Here is a 21452-nt window from a genome sequence, read left to right as displayed (position 1 = left end):
CTGTCAAGGAACTTAGTCTCATAGAAAAATTCATAAACAGATGTTTAAATACGATAAGTGCTAGTGGAGGGAGGCACAGAGTACCCCAGGAACACAGACGATGGGGGGCGAGCCCTGCCTGGGACTTCAGAGAAGCCTTCTTGGAAGAGAGAAAGCCTACACTGAGTTGTGAGAGGTAAGAAAAAGCCGTGTAGAGAAATGATGGAGAAGTGGTTCAAGCAGGAGAACGAGCATTAGCGAAGTCCAGGGGAATAAAACAGGATGCAGAACCACCTGTAATTCAGTAGAATTGGAGGCTAAGTGCAAGCAGCATGGGCAGCAGATGCGCGGAAGGCAGGAGCCCAGGCTGGAGGAATTCAATCATTCCATCCTTCCAGTCATGTCTTTCAAAAAGAAAAGAGCCCACGGACATTATTTTATACACACGCTGGCAAAATAAAGATGGGCCACAGGTGCTAACACACTATCTTATACATGGGCAACAGAGAGGTTGTTTGAGTTGTTCCTGCCCCAAATAGGTACAACGAGCACCAGTGTTTTGGTCTACGACACTGTGGGCCTTAATACTTCAGATGCTTGTTGAATCTGCTGTGTAATGTGTAATTTTGAAAACATGCAATTGTCATTTCAAACCCTAAAATATGTGGCTGAGCCACTCTGAAGGTTCAAGTTTATTAAATTACTATTTTGGTGCATTAAAGACACCATGAACTTACTCTCAGAGTGGACTTTGAGGTGCACAGAACTGAATTTTGGGGTTTTGCGTGATTTTAAGGAGAGCGATGTTGCAATTAAAGAACACCATCTTCCAACATCTTCAGTGAATCAGTTTTTGTTTTGCTCTCAATCACTTTTTAAGTAAAAGGGTTTGATAAATAGGCAAGAAAAAATGAAATGCCTTAGGGGTCTGGAATTTTAAAAGATGTCTTTTTTTTAATCAAAAAGTTTTTAAATTATTAAAGTAACACAAGGCTTGGTATAAAAACTGAAATTAAGGGAACTCCCTGGTGGTCCAGTGGTTAGGACTCCATGCTTCCACTGCAGGGGACATGGGTTCAAGCCCTGGTCAGGGAACTAAGATCCCGTAAGCCACGTGGCATGGCCAAAAAAAAAAAAAAAAAAAGCGAAATTAAAACCACACAGTATAGAAAGAAAGCTCCCTGGTCATCTCCCACTTCCCTCCCTCCCTCCCCTTCCCACGGTGAACTAACCACTGTTAACAGTCCGGGGAAACATTCCTCCAGTCTTTTCCTCAGTAATATAAGCAGATGTTGTATACAGTAATCTACAAAAATAGTGCCATGTCATGTATTCACAATCCCTTAAAAATGTTATGGACATTTTCTCATGTTAATATGCATAGACTCCCTCTTTTTTTAACAAGTCTTATAGTCCTCTAATGATATGGATGGATATACCATAATTTATTCTGCCAATGTCCTTACACTTTATTATAAGTAATGCTATACTACACATCCTCACACATATCTATTTATAATCCCCAAACCAGATTTTCTGGGTCAAGAGATACGTGATATTTTATTTTGAAAAAGTTAAAATGAGACAGACTGCCCTTCAGAAAAGTTTTTCTCATTGGTTCGCCTATTAACAGTACATGAAATGCCTATTGCATCACACCAGGGCAAACACTGGATATTGTGAGTCTTTTTAAATCAAATAGATCCTAAACCTCATTATTTTCATTTCTCTTTGTTTGATTATCAATTGAGGGTCTTTCCGTATGTTCATTAGCCATTTGTAGTTCTTCTTTTGTGAACTGCTCTATTTCACATGCTTTGTCCATTTTTTTAAATTGGGTATTCACAAAAGAGCCTTTTTTATCCCTTTCCTTAAACTTCTATTAATGCATCAGAAGATGAACTCTCTCTCTAACCTCAGAACCAGTGTCCTGTTACCTGTTTCACAGGAGGTGGCTCCTTCTTGCTCACATCAATGCGTGGTAAATCGGAGATTCCAAATTTTTCTTTGTAATACTGCCGAGTAAATGGATCACAATCATAAATGAAGAAAGTTCTCCCAAGTATAGTGAGTGGCTTCCCAACAATGAAGTCTTTGGCAGTATACCATTCCAACACCTCCTTGTCTGAGATTTCCAGCACACACCGAGGGAAGTTCTCTAACAAAAGACAGCAGGGAGAGGAAAGAAAAAGGAATGAGGATGGGAAGAAAGACTGACACACAGCAGCCAGCAGCCAGGCATTCCTGAGAACCAGAGGGAGTGCAGGCTTCAGCTCTGACCGAGGGTCAGGGGCTCCTCCACACTCCCGGCAGAACACAGGGCTGAGTATTTCCATCTGCGAACAGGACACATAAATAATAGCCCAGACTGTTTCTGTAAAGTCTCTCTCCCATATTCGGCTTGAACTATCCCTAGAGGTCACCAATCTAGTAGAATTAACGCTTAGAAGGAATCATTACAAGAGAAAAGAATAAATGTCCTTCTATAAAGACAGAGTATTGGATCTAGAGCGGGGGGGGCCAAGTCATTTACTTCAACCACCCACCCATTTATCCGTTCATCTAACAAATTATTAGTGACCACATATACCGTGTACCAGGTGCACTGCTGAATACAGAGATTATAACAATTAACAGTATGGATAAAATTCCTGCCTTGATGGAGAAAACATTCTTTTCGGGGCCACAGACTCTAAACACACAAAACATGGTTTCATTTCAATTGTGGTCACTGCTATGAGGGCAGTCTGATCTAGTCCTGTGCCAAGAGGCACAGGAGGGACAGTCAGCACGATGGTTCCGGTAATCCGTTCATCTGGGAAATCAACAGATTTTCAAACGTAGAATCAACCTTCCATTTTTGGAATAAATCTAATTTGTCACACTCTCTTATGAAAACTAGGTGTTGACTGTTTAAGACTGATTCCCTGCAGCTTGGCCTCCATGGAAACCATAAGATCATCAGTCAGTTCTAGTAAGGTGCCACACTTTGTAGCTGGAACCACAAAGCTTGGCCCCAGAACTCTGATGACAGGGGGCATAAGAGGGGGGTTGGTACTATCCTAACTGATAATTGCTAAGAAAATAAGGAAGGAGGCTAAGGTTCTGCTACAGCATTCAGAAAACCTAACACTCCAGTCCTTGATTTGCCAAAAGAAAAGGGTTGGCTGCTTCCCAATCATGCATCTTAAACGCCCTATAGACCAAGGGTTCCTTCTCCCAGTGTCTAGTGCCCAACCCTACTAGAGCTCTCTGAGTTACCCCAGGAAGTGATGGGCAGTGGAGGACACAGCTCATGACTCTGTGGCATTGTTGTTTTTTTTTTTTTTTTTTTTTTTTTGGCCACGCCATGTGGCTTGTAGGATCCCAGTTCCCTGATCAGGGAACAAACCCAGGCCCTTGACAGTGAAAACACAAAGTCCCAGCCACTGGACTGCCAGAGAATTCCCCAATAATTATTACTTTAAATGTAAGTGGACTAAATGCTCCAATCAAAAGACATGGAGGGGCTAAATGAATAAAAAAACAAGATCCATCTACATGCTGCCTACAAGAGACTCACTTCAGACCTAAGACAGACAGACTGAAAGTGAGAGGATGAGAAAGGGTATTCCATGCAAATGAAAATGAAAAGAAAGCTGGGGTACCGATATTTATATCACACCAAGTAGACTTTAAAACAAAGGCTGTAGAAAGAGACAAAAAAGGGCATTACATAATGATAAAGGGATCAATCCAAAAAGATATATATATATATACAGCCAACACAGAAGCACCTAAGTACATAAGGCAAATATTAACAAACAAAAGGAGAAACTGATGGTAACACAATAATAGAAGGGGACTTTAACACTTCAGTTTCATCAAAGGACAGATCATCCAGACAGAAGATCAAAAAGGAAACACTGGCCTTAAATGACATTAGACCAGATGAACTTAATAAAAATATATAGAACATTCCATCCCAAAGCAGCAGAATACATTCTTTTCAAGTGCACATGGAACATTCTCCAGGACAGTTCACATGCTAGGCCACAAATCAAGTCTCAGTAAATTTAAGAAGACTGAAATCATATGAAGCATCTTCTCCAACCACAACACCATGAAACTAGAAATCAACTACAAGGAAAAAAAAAACAACTGTAGACCTTGAGATTATCTTATTAATGAAGTCAGAAGGAGAAAGACAAATATCATACGATATCACTTATATGTGGACTCTAAAATATGACACAAATAAACCTATCTACAAAACAGAAACAGACTCACAGACAGAGAACAGACTTGTGGTTGCCAGGGGTGGGGTGGGGGAGGGATGGATTCGGAGTTTGGGGTTAGCAGATGTAAACTACGATATGTAGAATGGATAAATAACAAGTTTCTACTGTATAGCACAGGGAACAATATTCAACATCCTGTGATAAACCATAATGGAAAAGAATATAAAAAGAATGTGTGTGTGTGTATATATATGTATATATACATATAACTGAACCACTTTGCTGTATAGAAATTAAGACAACATTGTCAACTATACTTCAATAAAAAAAAGAAAAAAACACTGTAAGAAACCCAAATGTGTGGAGGCTAAACAATATAGTACTAAACAACCAATCAGTCACTGAAGAAATCAAAGAGGAAATAAAAAATACCTGGAGACAAATGAAAACGGAAACACAATGATACAAAATGCTATGGGACACAGCAAAAGCAGTTCTAAGAGGAAAGTGTATAGCAATATAAGCCTACTTCAGGAAATAAAAAATCTCAATCTAACCTTACACCTAAAGGAAGTAGAAAAAGAAGAATAAGCAGAATCCAAAGTGAGTAGAAGGAAAGAAATAATAAAGATCAGAGAGGAAATAAATGAAATAGAGACTAAAAAAAACAACAGAAAAGATCAATGAAACTAAGAGGTGTTTCTTTGAAAAGATAAACAAAATTATAAACCTTTAGCCAGATTCATTAAGTAAAAAATGAGAGAGGATCCAAATAAATAAAATCAAAAATGAAAGAGAAGTTACAACCAACTCCACAGGAATACAAAGAATCATAAGAGATTAGTACAAACAATTACACGTCAGCAAAATGGACGACCTAGAAGAAATGGATAAATTCCTAAAAACACACAATCTCCTAAGACTGAATCAAGAGGATATAGAAAATATGAATAGACTGATTATTAGTAATGAAATTGAATCAGTAATCAAATACCCCCAAGAAACAAAAGTCTAGGACCAGAGGGCTTCACAGGTGAATTCTATTAAACATTTAAAGCAGAGTTAACACCTAACCTTCTAAAGTATTCCAAAAAATTGAAGGAGGAGAAATGCTTCTGAACTCATTCCATGAGGCCAGCATCACCTTGATACCAAAACCAGACAAAGGCACCACAAAAAAAGAAAATTGTAGGCCAATATCACTGATGAACATAGATTCAAAAACCCTCAAAAAATATTAGCAAACAGGATACAACACTGTGTTAAAAGCATAATACAATATGATCAAGTGGGATTTATCCCAGGGGTGCAAGGATGGTTCAAAACCCACAAATCAATCAATGTGATTAACAAATTGAAGAATAAAAATCATATGATCACCTCAATAGGTGCAAAAAAAGCTTTTGGTGAAATTCAGCATCCATGTATGATAAAAGCTCTCAACAAAGTGGGCAGAGAGGGAACTTTCCTCAACTTAATAAAGGCCATACATGACGAACCCAGAGCTAACTTCACACTCAACAGTAAAAAGCTGAAAGCATTTTGTCGAAGACTAGAAACAAGAGAAGGAAGACCACTCACTCCAATTTTATTCACCGTAGTATTGGAAGTCTTAGCCATAGCGATCAGACAAGAAAAAGAAATAAAAGGAATCCAAATTGGAAAGGAAAAAGTAAAACTGCTACTGTTTGCAGATGATATGATACTATATATATAAAATCCTAAAGGTGCCACAATAAAACTTAGAACTAATAAATGAATTCAGTAAAGCCATAAGATACAAAATATACAGAAATCTGTTGCAATTCTATACGCTAACAAAGAACAGAAAGAGAAAACAAATCCATTTACAACTGCATCAAAAAGAATAAAATACCTAGAAATAAATCTAACCAAGGAGGTAAAATACTTTTACTCAGAAAACTGTTAAGACTGATGAAAGAAACTGAAGACAACACAAACAAATGGAAAGATACACTGTGCTCATGGATTGGAAGAATTAATATTGTTAAAATAAACATATTACCTAAGGTAGTCTACAGATTCAATGCAGTCCCTATCAAAATACCAATGGCATTTTCCACAGAACTAGAACAAATAATTCTAAAATTTGTATGGAAACACATAAGGCTCTGAATAGCCAAAACAATCTTGAGAAAGAAAAACAAAACTGGAGGTACCATGCTCACTAATTTCCAACTATACTATAATCCTACAATAATCAAAACAGTATGGTACTGGCACATAGATCACATAGATCAATGGAACAGAACAAAGAGCCCAGAAATAAACCCACACTTATATGGTCAATCACTCTATGACAAATCAGGCAAGCATACACAATGGGGAAAAGACAGACTCTTCAATAAGTGGTGTGGAGAAGACTGGACAGCCACACGTTAAAAGAATCAAACTGGACTACTTACTCACACCATATACAAAAATTAACTCAAAACAGAATTAAAATTTAAATGTAAGAATTGAAACCATAAAACTTCTATTAGAATACATAAGCAGTACATTCTTTGACATCAGTCTTAGCAACATTTTTTTTTGGGATATGTCTCCTCAGGCAAGGGAAACAAAAGCAAAAATAAACCAATGGGACTACAAAAAACTAAAAAGCTTTTGCACAGTGAAGGAAACTAGGAACCAAACAAAAAGGCAGCCTACTGAATGGGAGAAGCTATTTGCAAATAATACATCTGATAAGGGGTTTAATATCCAAAATATAGAAAGAACTCATACAACTCGACATCAAACAAAAAACCCACCTGATTAAAAAAATGGGTTGAGGGCTTGAATAGACATTTTTCCAAAGAAAACATACAGATGGCCAACAGGCACATGAAAAGATGCTCAACATCGCTAATCACCAGAGAAACACAAATCAAACCCACAATGAGATATCACATCACACCTCTCAGAATGGCTATTATCAAGATGACAACAAATAACAAATGTTGGCGAGGATGTGGAGGAAAGGGAACCCTTGTGCACTGTTGGTGGGAATGTAAATTAGTGCAGCTACTATGGAAAAAAGTGTGGAGATTCCTCAAAAAATTAAAAACAGAACTGTCATGTGATCCACCAATTCCATTTCTGGGTATTTTTCTGGGAAAAAAAAAAACACTAATTCAAAAAGATTTATGCACCCCTCTGTTCACTACAGCATTATTTACAATAGCCAAGATATGGAAGCAATCTAAATGTCCATGGATAGATGAATGGATAATGAGAAAGTGCTGTATACACACACACACACACACACACAATATTACTCAACGATAAAAAAGAATGAAATCTTGCCATTTTTGACAACATGGACCTAAAGGGTATTATGCTAAGTGAAATAAGTCAGACAGAGAAAGACAAATACTGCATTTCACTTGTATGTGGAATCTAAAAAAGTAAAACAAAAGAATAAACATAACGAAACAGAAACAGACTCATAGATACAGAGAACTAACTGGTGGTTCTCAGAGGGGAGTGGGGTAAGACGATGAGTGTAATTGATGAGGGAAACTAAGAGGTACAAACTTTAGTTGTAAAATAAATAAGTCATGGGGGTGTAATGTACAGCATAGGGAATATAGTCAATAGTACTGTAGGGACTTCCATGGTGGCGCAGTGGTTAAGATGCCATGCTCTCAATGCAGGGGGCCCAGGTTTGATCCCTGGTCAGGGAACTAGATCCCACATGCACACCACAACCAAGGAGCTGGCAAGCCGCAACTAAAGAGCCCACATGCCGCAACTAAGCAGCCAGTGAGCGGCAACTAAGGAGCCTGCAAGCAGCAACTAAGGAGCCTGTGAGCCACAAATAAGAAGCCCACCAGCCACCACTAAGGAGCACATGTGCCACAACTAAGACCCGGCCACAACCAAATAAATAAATAAATATTAAAAAAAAAAAAAAAAAAAAAAAAAGCCTGGCTATGCATTAGAGTTGTCAGGGGAACACTGAAAATAACGATAATAATAATAATACTGTAATAACTTTGTGTGGTGACAGATGATAACTAGAATTATCCTGGTGATCATTTTGTAATGTATAAAAGGATCAGATCACTGTGTTGTACACCTGAAACTAATATAGCATTGTAAGTTAATTCTATTTCAATAAAAATAAATAATCCATAAAAATACCCAAACATTTTTCAAAATTTGTTGTTTTTTAATCCTATCACTGCTCCAATATCATTACTGTAATATATTTTAATTTTACCTTGATATTTTTTAAGCCCCTCAAATTTAACATTGTTCCTTTAGTTTGTATAGTCAATGTTTATTTAGATTTACCTACATTTTACCATTTTCTTTATTTATCACTTCTTATATCTCAGATCTTACTTCTGGAATCATTTTCTTTCTATACATTAGATTTTTCCTAGTAAGGGTCCATTGTTTAGGTCCACTCCCAGCTCTCCCGCAAAGCCTTTAGTCTTTCTAGCTCACACCTCTTCTTCTGAGCTTTGTCTACATGACATAACTGGTTAGCATGCAGATAATCTGGAGCACCTGTGTTACCGTTTAAGCACTTTGAGTATTTATATGACTTGTCTCCCCAGCCGCTAGAAGTGACTGAAGGGCAGGGATTCTAGGTCTGGGAGTTACATTTTCATCTTATTCTCCATAGCACAGCACTTAGCACATGACGTAGTTCCCATAGCAGATATTTAACTCTTGTTTAACTGAATTCAATAAAAATTATCCATTGGATTAATGCCCCTGGGAGTCAGTCAGACACTTTAACACCGTGGTTCCAGTTAAAGGAATTATTTAGCTGATGGAAGCTTAGCCTTTTCTGTCTGCAAGACTAACAATAACTTTCACAAAAAGATATGTGTCCTACCTTTTCAAAGGACCCTACATAGGTCACCAGGCTGCCTTTCCATCTACCCCTGCTGAAAATTGTTAAAATTTGGGAAGTTATAGATGAGGATGATTACATATTGAAAAGTCTAAACATAGGCCATAATGGTAAGGCACACTGATAAGGCAGACACAAACATGGAACCTGAGAGTTCAAGAGATTTAGTGACACTTTTTTCATGCCACCCTGAATACATCCCCATTCTTCTTCTTAATCATAACTCTGACGTTTGTCAGCTCCAGATGGCAGGCATTGCAGGCTCATTTAAGCATTCTGGAAGGCCAAAATTAGTATATTAGTCCCAGTGTCACAGAACTCTAAGAGGGTTCTATGGGAGTTAAGTAGAAGAAACACGGCAGGCAGCAGCCGGACTAAGTTGAACTAGGGCATGGATCCAGTTATCGCTATTTGAGAATGTAAACTGTGTTAGCAATTATTCTCATTTCAAAAAAAGAGGTGTTTAATGTTAAGTCTCTTAATTTGAAAATGATGACAATTTTTACTCCCTTTTATCCTTTTCCCCAATCTCATTCTCCTCTGCCTCATATGCAACCATGCTAATGAGCAGCTTTCTGATTATATGCATATTTACACTGTTTTGTGTGCATTTTACTTCATGTAAATGGTATTGCGTTATACATCTCCTTTTACTTTTTTTCTACACAGCACTATGCATTTAAGATGCATCCATTTGCTTTCTTGTACATTTTGCTTCTAACTATTACATATTTATCAAGATATACCTTCACCACATTCTGATTATCTACTCTCCCAGTGATCGAAAACTCCACCTCCTTGCCCCCAAATAACTCTGCATTTTTAAAAAACACTCTGCAGACCAAGCAATACACGTGGGTAGGTTGGATTTAGCTTTCAGACTGCCAATTTGTTTATAACCTCTAAGCCAAATCTCTTGCTCAATACCTGGAATTTCTTATCTCTTAGTTCCAAAAAATAGAGTTAAAAAAAAAAACCCAAAAAAACAAAGTATTTTTATTACAGAGTTCTGTCAGCCATCCAAACATTGGTCATTACATGTGACCAAGATGACACTCTTGTAAGAGAAAATTCTTAAACTATTAAGTCAATAACTAAAGCAAATCTACTTATTCCAGAGAAGTAGTGACAGACAGCCTGTCTCAGCTGCATTTTGTTTGCATTCTCACACTCCAATTGATAAGGTTATTTAATACCAGCAAAGAAAGACCAAGGGGTTGATACAATGGGGATCCACCTTTATGAACCACAGACATGCCTTTTCCCATCTGAAGTTATCCCACATAGAAACTTCCTGATTAGGAAGTGGTTGAGGTGAGAAGCAAAGTCTGAAAAGCACATAAGGAAATGGTACGCTGTATCTCTGAATGAAAACAAGCTTGTTTTAGAAATGCATTAAAAATCTGACATGAAATTGCTTCAGCTCAGAAGCCTTGCTCTTCCACACTTTAAACAAATCTTCCACTGCTGTTTTGGTTTTGTTCCCTTGATCTTGGTATCAGTCATCTCTGCCAGACCATTTGAGATACAAGCTTGGATCGAGGGGCCAGTAAAGGAGGGAAGTTATGGGAAAGCCGCTTTTTGAGTACCTATGAGAACACAGCAAGCACCTCCCAAGTGTAAAGGGAATGACCACACTGATTAACTCCTTTGAGATCCAGGAAAGGTCCCAATTAACAGAGGATAAACTGAATCACACATACTTGCATTCTCCACCAAAACCTTGGGCATGCGCTGGCGGCTCATGAGGAGTGGGAAGGGATCTCGCCCATCATTCCGTTCGTGGACCTCTCGAATTTCCACTGTATCATCCATAAGATAGTAATGAATGATGTAGGTCCAACATTCACCAAACATGCTGTCTGTATCATCCCAGATCGCATAGAATCGAAGAACCTTTGAGGAACCCAAAGCAGTGACTTAACTAAAAATTCTACAGGTGGAGAGTTTAACTTAGCTACTTTGGCATTTCTGTATCAGACAATGATGAAAAGATTAACCAGAAAGACTATGACATAATCTCAGATGGTTAAAAACAAAGTATTCACCAAAGATATAAAAACATCTGAAATCATATACCAGATGTCAACAGCTGGAAAGTATTAAATAATAGTCTTATAAGCTTGTGCTGAGAAAGAATGATTCATTTTGATCCAAAATATTAGTCAGTGAAAGAGAAGCTGAATTGAAAGAGCAGTGGGTCCTTTGTTCAGTGCTTTATGCGTATTAATAAAGGTACATGTGAATGGTTTGTATATAATTAGTATGGAAAGAATTTTCATTTATTAATCATTTTTTTTTTAGTTCTTTCAACTGTTCCTTCTAGTAACAGTATCAACAACACAATCTTTAAATACAAAATAATGACAGACATATGACTGATATAAAGAATGTCCTTAAAAGACCTTGCTAGTGCTAGGTAAAATTTTCTGAACTAAAAGGAATTACATGTCTGAGAGAAAAAAGCAGCAAAGAAACACTGAGGGTGATCTCTCTGTTTTCTCTTTCCCTTTAGTACAGTAAAGGAGAAGACTCAAATACACCAGCCCACAAGGGGAAGATAGGAAGGTTGGAACAGAGCTGGAAAATACCCAGAACATTATGTACTCACACATCAATATAAAATTGAACAAGGAATCATCTGCAATGGGAATGCTGTGAAATTACTAGTTTAAAACTAGAAACCTACATATATGCAATAGCTTTGAAATATCCCAATAATTCATTTAAGGTTTCCCAAAGGATTCTTTGACATTAATTCATATTTGAGAAAAGAAGCAGGTGGTTAGAAGTATAAAGCAGGGAGCAGATGTTGCTCAGGAATTGCTTTAAGATTTAAAAGTTTGGTGGAGCCCACAAGACTTAACTCCACAATCATCTTTGAATCTCTGATATGAAACTTAGGCATTCCTGTACCTCTAACCCCAGAAAGATAGCACTGTATCTGACCAGTTAAATTACAGATGTTTCAAAATATACATCTACCAAAATAACTTGCTAATAAGCAGTGCTGCATTTGGAAACAAGTAAACCTACCAGGTCACTTACTTGTTTGTCAAAGGTGAGAAACTGCTTGAGTTGATCAAAGTCTGTTGGAGTCACATACTTACGAAGAGGCTGTTTCCGGAGTTCAGTGTAAGGATCGAGAGCCATCTTCTCTGGTGGATTTAGTTCAATTCCTTGACTTTCCAAAAATACCTACATAATTCAAAATTAATAATGATTATCTTTCTTGAAGCTTCTCAAAGTAAATATTAAGTGATGCTATAAGTATAATAAGAATTTCTAAGCTACTGCCCACCTTAACCATTAGTTTGCAGCTTGAGCATGTCTTAGCAGTACTAAGCCTTTGATTGACCCAGTTCTATAATGCAGATAATAATTGATAATTACCTTAAGTATAAATGGAAGACATGATGGTAAGGTAACTGGCTTCAAATATGAATTCCGATCAATTAGATTTAAGTAGGTGCCCAGGAACAGAGGAAGTACTAGAACTGCTTACATACATACATCGGGAACCTAACCATAGTCGGAACAATATGTAATTCGTATCAGGTATGGGGGCAAGCTGCACAATGGCAAAGTTAAGCTGAAATCAAATCCCCAGCTTTCCATCTCATTTAAAACAAATATATGATTAAGTACTTCCCACAAAAAAAAGAAAAGAAAGCATACCCACTGGTTATTTTAGACCAAAAAATATTTCAGCTAAATAGGAAAGATGAATCAAGTGCTCAAATCTCACTAAAAAAAAGTGAAAGCATCTGAACTTGATGTGATCATTGAATTTTACTTTGCTAATTATGAGTAAATAAAATATTTTAAGTCACTATATATTTTAATACAACTTGACGATTCTTCTTAAAAGCACAATAAACTATCTTTTTTGTTGATCAGAAAAGAACAATTTCCTGGGATCTGTTTACATTCTGGAACTGGAAATTAATCTGAAATCTGGGTTTCTTTTGGGAATTGTGTGGTTTGCTTTTGGACAATTCAGTAGAAAATATACAGAACTCAGGGCCAAAATACATGGGTTCTAGTATCAGCTCTGCTAACTAGCTTATCATCTTAGTATTTAAAGTTTTATTAGGCAGTCTCCAATATCCTTTCTTTTTAAAAAATTATTATTTTTTTGGCTGTGTTGGGTCTTCATTGCTGCATGCGGGCTTTCTCTAGTTGTGACGAGCGGGGGTTACTCTTCATTGTGGTGCACGGGCTTCTCACCGCAGTGGCTTCTCTTGTTGTGGAGCACAGGCTCTAGGTGCACGGGCTTCAGTAGTTGCGGCTCACGGGTTCTAAAGCGCAGGCTCAGTAGCCTGGGCACACAGGCTTAGATGCTCTGTGGCATGTGGGATCTTCCCAGACCAGGGCCCGAACCCGTGTCCCCTGCGTTGGCAGGCAGATTCCTAACCACTGTGCCACCAGGGAAGTCCCTCCAATATCCTTTCAATATTAAAATATTATGATCTCAACATCTATTAAAACTACTGAACTGCAGATGACAATAAAATTCTCCCCTCCCTTGAGATGGTCTACTAGTGTAGCAGGATTATTGATTGAGAAATTTAATGGGTGTTTTACTCCTTTTTGTTGCTTACAACTGATAACCAGGCCCTTTGTCAACCTTACTTTAGGGATTTCGGCAGGAATGTAGAAGCTTCCTGAAGTTGACTGTACTTCCTGTCTCTTAGAAAAAGCCTAAACTCTTTGCAGTGATTATTCTAAAGTGTCCCAGGAGGAGGGGTGAGAAGGGAATGTCTTTGAGGGCAAGAAGACAGAAAAGGGGGAGATTCCCCCAGACTGGAAAGCAGACACAGGTTGGTGGGCCTTAGAAGAGCAAGACTCCCCAGGTCTCTGCAGGGACGCTCGGAGCACAGGTGCAGCCAGTCAGCACAGGTGTTCAGAGCCCAGTCTCTTACTCAGCACCAAGCTTCAGGGAGGTGCCCTTGGTCACTGGACAACCTAGGAACCCTGCACAGATGACCCCTTTGGGTCTGGGAGTGCTGCTGCTTACTTGCTATTCTTCGGGTTTAGAATCTTTGGCAAAGCTGAGGGCGAACAGAAACACCAGGCCAGTTGGACTGGGGCTCAATTAGGTCTTAAGTTACTTTTAAAAAACAAAATAACATTTCTTGTGCACCTGTATCTGTGGAGTAGGATTCACATCTGTGACACCAGCGATAATACTTTAGTGGAGATAATAAATTCTAGCTCTCTGAGTTCTGAAGCTTTATTTTTTAACGTGTTCAGTTCATTCTGTCTCTAGGACCATTTATGTGGAGCCATGAGGAGGGGGTGAGAAGGGATGGTGATGATGATATGTGTGAATGGAGGTGGTTCCTTGTCCAAATCACACTATAAAGCCAGTCTCTTCCTTATCCACTCACAGGTCCAGCTGTAGTGAAAACCATCAAATTAGATAAGATGTGAACAAATCTCAAACTGTTATAGAAGCCAACTTGTAACCTAACAGATCAATTATTGAAAACATAATTCAATCTAATCATCAGTGCCTGAAATACTCAGCTCTTGTCTATCATTAGTAATTAAAATACAGCTGATCCCCATTATTCACAAATTTCTGTATTTACAAATTTGTCCACTTGCTAAAACTTATTTGTAATCAACCCTCGTGGCGCTTTTGTGGTCCTTTACAGCTGTGCACGGAGCAGTGAAAATTCTGAGTTGCCAGCTGAGGCTGAACAACATGAAGTTCTGCCTTCTTGTTTTCAGCTTTCCTGGTGGAAAAGTGTCCTTTTCATGGTCTATTTGGAGCCACTTTTTCTCACTTACGTGCTTTCTGTTGGTGATTTTGCTGTCTGAAATAGCCCCCAAAGAGCAGTGCTGTTTTCTGTTCTCAGTACAAGAAGACTGTGATATGTACTCAGTGCCACTAAACTGTACATCTAAACATGGTTAAAGTGCTAAATTTCAGGTTATGTACATTTTACCACAGAAAAAAAGGCAGCTGTGATGTATCTTAAGGAAAAAATACAAGTGTCAGCTAAGCTTCATTCAGGCATGACTTACAGTGCTATTGGCCATGACCTCAATGTTAATGAATCAACAATATATTTTAAATATGGCATCTGTAAACAGAAAGAACACACAGAACAAGGTAACGTTTTGACCAGAGGCTTGTAGGAACCTAACTCTGTATTTCTCTTAGGAGCAATGGTTCAGTATTTGCTAATTCAGTGTTTGTGGCGACTGCAGTGAACATAACTACCATTAATAATGAGAACTGACTGTAACTGGCTTAGATCAATGGCTCAGTGATCAACTTGCAAATGTTCAAACTGTCTGTAAAGACACAATTGTAAAAACAATTGTAATACCTTAAATTTATACATTTCATAATTTTTCACTGTCGGCACAATTCTGGAACTGCCTATGATAAAAAGAACGTCAAAAACCTAAAAAATGAGAGATCAAAACACATTTGAAGGGGACAATATCTCAAAGATGGTCTGGCACCTCCACCTTCTATACGGTTTTCTCGGCAGCTCTGGGGCGACACGGATGCCATGGCTCCTTCCCTCACTGCCCTGAGGTCCTGTCCCTGCACCATCTCATCAGTGAGGCCTTCCCTGACCAGCCTTTACATATCGTGCCCCCTCCAACTCCCATCTCCTTTACTCTCTTTAGTTTTTTCCATAGCTCTTAGCAGCATCTGACATATTATACATTTGTTTGCTTGTTATTTGTCTCCTCCAACCAGAATGTAATAACCTCCATAAGGGCAAATACTTATACCTGGCACCTAGAACAGTGCCTGGCACACAGCAGGCACTCAGTAAGCATTTGCTAAATAGATTACTAAATGAAGAAAATAAATGAGTGAACTCACAGGAGCTCAGTGCATGGTAAAAATTAATCACATTTGGCATTAGGTCACATGGGATTAAAGGCATAAAAAATTCAGGAACTATACCTTTGCTACTAAAATTTGTTTTAAGTGAAACAAATTTGGAATTGATTTCCTAATACCTACACTTTGTGCTAAAGAAAGCGCTCTCTCTCGCGCGCGCGCTTCTTTCTCTCTCTACGATTAAGCTATCAAGAAAATCCATATTTACGAAATAGAGAAATGGAGGATTTTTCTCACTATAAAAAAGTGTTTTCCTTTAAAAATGCTTTTATTCCAGGAATTCTTTAGGTAGCAAGTTTCCCTAGAACAAAGCAAGTATGAGTTATGGAAAAAATACAAATTGTACAAAAAATTTTAGGCTCATATCTGTTAACAGTGGTAGTGCTATTTTTGTAAACCCAAACTTCAGCTAAATTCCTCAATGCCTCTTCCATATTTCTACCCCATCAAGGGAACTAGCTCCCCTATTCTCTATCTGAACTGGCATGTGAACTGATTTCTTATCAAATAATTCAGCTGTGAAGGGAATTTAACTTTATTTGAATGGATATGCAGCAATATCATTTTGGAAAAAAAGATGTCACTACATAGTGATGGCACATAGGACACAAACAAATGCCAAATTAACCTCCACGATAATCCACTCAGGACAGATGATCAGTGCCCTCCTCTTACCCTAACAAGTGACATGTATCCTTGCGTAGATTAGAATAATGCCTCAGCACCACAGCTTCCAAAAACATATACTATACCTGCGTGAACTTGTCGCAGTCAACAATGCGGAAAGTTCTGCCATAAATTGTGATGTTTATTCCTCGGTTTAGGTCTTTCCAATGGTAATGGTCTCCCCGGTCATTCTTGGCTAGGCGCTGTCGTTTGATTAACTTGCCTTGAGGGATCCCGGAGTTTTCCACAACGGGCTCTATGACAGACATGCTGTCATCTTCCAGATAGTAGTAAATGTTCACTCGGCGGATCCTGTAACGTTCCTCAGTTGACAGAGGAACATCTTCTTGGAAATAGGCATCAAATTTCAGCACCTGTAATACAAAAGGGAAGGAAAAATGGTGCATTAGTGTCTCATCCAAAAATACCAAGTACCTTCCTGTGCCGAGAACCACTCAGGGAGATTCGAATACTCATCACTCCCATCTTCTAAGTCAAGGGTTGCCAAACTACGATCATGGGACAAACCTACCCCTGCCACCTGTTTTTGTATAACCTGCAAGCTAAGAATGTTTTCATATTTAAATGGTTGAAAAATCAAAAGAAGAATAAAATTTCAAAACACATGGAAACTATACGAAATAGTTAACACGTAATTGCTAATGGTTGCTTTCCCATTACGAGGGCAGAGCTGAGTAGCTGGGCTGCTGCTATGGACTGAACTGTCTCCCACCCCCACAATACTCATATGTTGGAACCCTAACCCCCAACGTGACTGTATTTGGAAATAGGGTCTTTAGGAGGTAATTCGGATTAAATGAGCCCTAAGGGTGGGGCCCTAATCCAACAGAACCAGTGGCTTTGTAAGAAGAGGAAGAGAGCTCTCCCCTCTCTTAGCCCACAGGCACTGAGGAATGGCCACATGAGGACACAGCAAGAAGGCATCTCTCTGGAGGCCAGGAAGAGAGCCTTCACCAGAAACCAAATCAGCAGGAGTCCTGATCTTGGACTTGAAGCCTCCAGAACTGTGAGAAAATTAATTTCTATTGTTTAAGTCACCTGTCTGTCTGTATTTTATTACGGCAGCTCAAGCAGACAAAGACAGCTGCAAAGCCCAAAATATTTATTATTTGGTTCTTCACAGAAAAAGCTTGCTGACCTCTGCTCTAAATACTCAAACTACATGTAGACTGTTTATTAACATGTTCCTTGACAAGATGGCTTAAAGACCTTACTTAACTCTACTAGCTTTACTTCAATGTCAAAAATTCCTCTTAGAATTTCTGGAAAGAATAAGAGACTATGACTTTTGGTTTCAAAATGAAAATGAAGTCTCCAGTCCATTTCTTTAGGAGTGCAGTCCCTTGTAAATGCACATTAATGACATATTCATTCTTAGAGACTTTATATGAATGACTCTCAAATCAACAATCCACCATAGACTCTTGGGTGGCGTGTCAATACCCTCATTGCGCTCAGAAACATCTATCCTAGACGAAGCAAATCCTAGGTCCTCTGGGAGCATCAGCAACAGTGTAAAGTCAAAATGACACATCTACTGTACATTTGAAAAAACATTTTAAAATAATATAAAAAGCTTATGTTGGGAATTCCCTGGTGGTCCAGTGGTTAGGACTCTGCACTTTCACTGACAAGGACGCCGGTTCGAGCCCTGGTCTGGGCACTAAGATCCCACAAGCGGTGTGGCGTGGCCAAAAAAAAAAAAAAAAGCTTATGTTGACATGCGTTGGGATTTAAAAATTTCTATAATTCTATTTTTAATACTTCTTTTCAGGGCAAGAACGTATTAGAAAGATGCTTCAGGGAGGCAAGAGTGTTAACCCAAACCTCTACTAGAGTAAGAGGAACAAACCAAGGAGACTCTTTAGTGAAGACAATTATGGTTCAATGGATGGGAAGATGAGATAATGTATAATGTCTGCTGTGGAAGAACAAGATAAAAAGCAAAAGAGAACGGGCAGTTGCATAGGAGAAATATGAATATAATGGAGTCAAGACCTTAAAACTCATAATAAAAAGATGGGATGGATGAATGTAATGGAATGTTTAAAGGAGAAAAATCATATGGTAAAAGCAAAAGACAAAGATCCTTTTAAAGTAACATTTTACAACAGTTGCAAAGAATTGAAAGAGGACATGATCAGTAATTCACGTACGAAATGGTCTGTACCTGAGCCACAGGCTTACACAGATTTACCTGAGAAGACAACTCTGTAGCACAGACGGTGAGCTGGATTTTAGACTTCCTGAATTCAGCACGCACAGTTACTGTGGCAGGAGGCAACCTGAGATGCAGGGCTGGGTTTTGGGAAAGAAGTCAGTATTAGAGGAGAATCAGGATGACTCAACATTCTGACCTGAGCAACCGAGAAAATGGAACTGCTATCAACCTGATACGGAGCAGAATGCAGTGGAGCAGGTTTGGGGGGTGTGGGAACAAAATTAGGCATTCGGTTTTGAACACGTTTAGTTTCAGATATCCATTGAACATTCAAGAGGAGATGTCAGATAGGCAGTTACACGTAGAATTCAGGACACAATTCACTGTGTAAAGCAGGGGTCCCCAACCCACGGGCCACACAGCAGGACATGAGTGGCTGGCGGGCAAGTGAAACTTCATCCGTATTTACAGCTGCTCCCCATCGATCGCATTACCACCTGAGCTCCGCCTCCTGTCAGCAGAATTATTTCATTATATATTACAATGTAATAATAATAGAAACAAAGTGCACAATAAATGTAATGCGCTTGAATCATCCCAAAACCTTTCCCCGCCCCTCCCCCCGGGTCCGTGGAAAAACTGTCTTCCACGAAACCAGTCTGAGGTGCCAGAAAGGTTGGGGACCGCTTGTGTAAAGGACATTTCAAGGCATGGGTCTGGACCAAAGAAGTGAGCATAGACAAAGAAGAAGACCAAAGATTGAAGCCTGGGGCACCCCCAGTTTCCTATGCCATCTGTTTTCTAAGATGGAGGGGATGAAAATACTTTTGGCAACAGGAACCCGGCCTCAGAATGGGAGGCAGGGAAAAGATACACACACATTTTAAAGGCTCAAATAATCAGAATTTTTTGCATTCTGTTTTTTAAAATGTTAATGATAATGAGTTATTTAAAAACAAACCTTATAGAATTATGTCATGTGATCAGTACAAATGAATCCTAATCTCCTATCTTCGTACATTTACAGTAGTGAATTGTGACCACGTAATCATTTTGTAAAATCCAAAACATTCCTTTTGAAGCAAAGAAAAATTAAATAATGCAAAATTAAATAATGCACAGTTAAGTGTTTGCTTTATATTCATTTCAGTACATTCAGATTGTGCAGGGAAAAGAAGTAACTGATTATGTATATATGGTATATTTGGTATTTATTGAAGAAACTGACTATTCAGTTAACTAGGACACTAAATTCTTAAGTACTCGGTTATTTGGGAGTTTGTTTTCTGACATAAACTGTAAGTGGTAAAAATTTTACCCATTAAAAAAAAACCCTAGAAGTTTTTTTCTGTCTGTACATTTATCTCTGATTTTTTAATATGAATCAGTTTGTGCAATAAAGTACTTGGGTTTCCTCTGGCATATGATCTATACATATGGCTAAAACTACATGTTTTCACCATGTAAGTCATATTACAGAGAGCCAGACCAACATGTGAAGACTCAGGAAAAAACACTCTAACCTTGAATGTACTTATTTATTCGACTGTTAATCAAAAAGGCACTTAGCTACTTATTAAGAACAGAATTAAGAGTTCTGTGCTCCACCCAGAAAGAAATGACTGGAAAAGAGTTAATCTAGGAAAACTGTTTAGCAAGTAGTTAAGATAACATTAGCTTTCCCAGGTAGAATAAGAAGGAAATATATTATGTAAAAAGGAAGGAAAAAGTAATATTTAGATACTGTGTTTAAAAATTTATTTTTCATGGAATTTTACAGCTGGATAGATTCCTACATGTATTCTAACTAATTATATAGATGAAGACACTAAATATTGAGACTCCTCAAGGTGCCAACACAACACTCAGAATTAGAATCCAAGTCTCCTAACTCCCAGGAAGTGCTCAGAATGCCCCAAAAAACTTGGAACTATTCGCAATGATGTCAAATTGATGGGGAAGATGCTGAATATTTTCATATCACATACAATTATAAAAAGCCTAGCTACACTTTTTTTATTATTTTTTATTTTACTCTATTATATCTGTGCGTTGTATGCTCAGCTTGCCAATTTTCAGCAGTGACACAAATATGTTAATTTTATTTGTTAAATAATGATTCATCTCATTTTTTTCAACTAATATTTATTGAGTACCAATCACAGAATAGACCAGATGAGTCCTTGCGCTAATGAAGTATACACTCAAGTAGGACAGATAAACACTAAACAAACCAGCAATACAAACTGTACTACACTACTGTGAAGGAAACAAAGAAAAAAATGATAGAGAAAAATACGGAGGGACCACCTTAGCACAGTGTCCAGAAAAAGCTTCATAGTAAGTCACACTGAAGGATAAGATGGAGTGAGCTGCTTAAGAGCAGAGGGAAAGCTATTCCAGGTAGGGGGAACAGCACATGCAAAGGTCCTGGGGTGGTGTATTACAATCTCAAGAAAATAAGGAAAATAAATCTAGTGGGACTGAAACACAGTGGGTGAGGAAAAGAGAGGCCCAGGAAAAGGCTGCAGAAACAGCAGGGAGGGCCAGGTCTCGTGGTGACTGCAAGGAACCTGTACAGTTGTATATATGATGAGAAAGCCATGGAGAAGTATTTAGGTCAGTACGTGACATGTTCTGATATTTATTTTTAAA

At 38.3% G+C, this 21452-nt stretch overlaps 1 protein-coding gene across 2 annotated transcripts in view; it reads right to left on the bottom strand.

The window, feature by feature from the left end:
• The window catches only part of EFHC1 (EF-hand domain containing 1), a 62155-nt gene that overhangs the window by 28778 nt on the left and 11925 nt on the right, over positions 1-21452 (bottom strand). For both annotated transcript variants that reach the window (XM_068557572.1, XM_068557573.1), the window contains 4 exons: positions 16702-16989; positions 12121-12270; positions 10776-10968; positions 1917-2137 (listed from right to left, as the gene is read on the bottom strand). In XM_068557572.1, the coding sequence (XP_068413673.1) occupies positions 1917-2137; positions 10776-10968; positions 12121-12270; positions 16702-16989 (852 nt within the window). The remainder of the gene's footprint in view (positions 1-1916; positions 2138-10775; positions 10969-12120; positions 12271-16701; positions 16990-21452) is intronic.

Source organism: Eschrichtius robustus, chromosome 12, assembly GCF_028021215.1.
Source record: "Eschrichtius robustus isolate mEscRob2 chromosome 12, mEscRob2.pri, whole genome shotgun sequence".
In the NCBI taxonomy this organism is placed as follows: domain Eukaryota; kingdom Metazoa; phylum Chordata; class Mammalia; order Artiodactyla; family Eschrichtiidae; genus Eschrichtius; species Eschrichtius robustus.
This window is presented reverse-complemented; position numbering and strand designations above follow the sequence as displayed.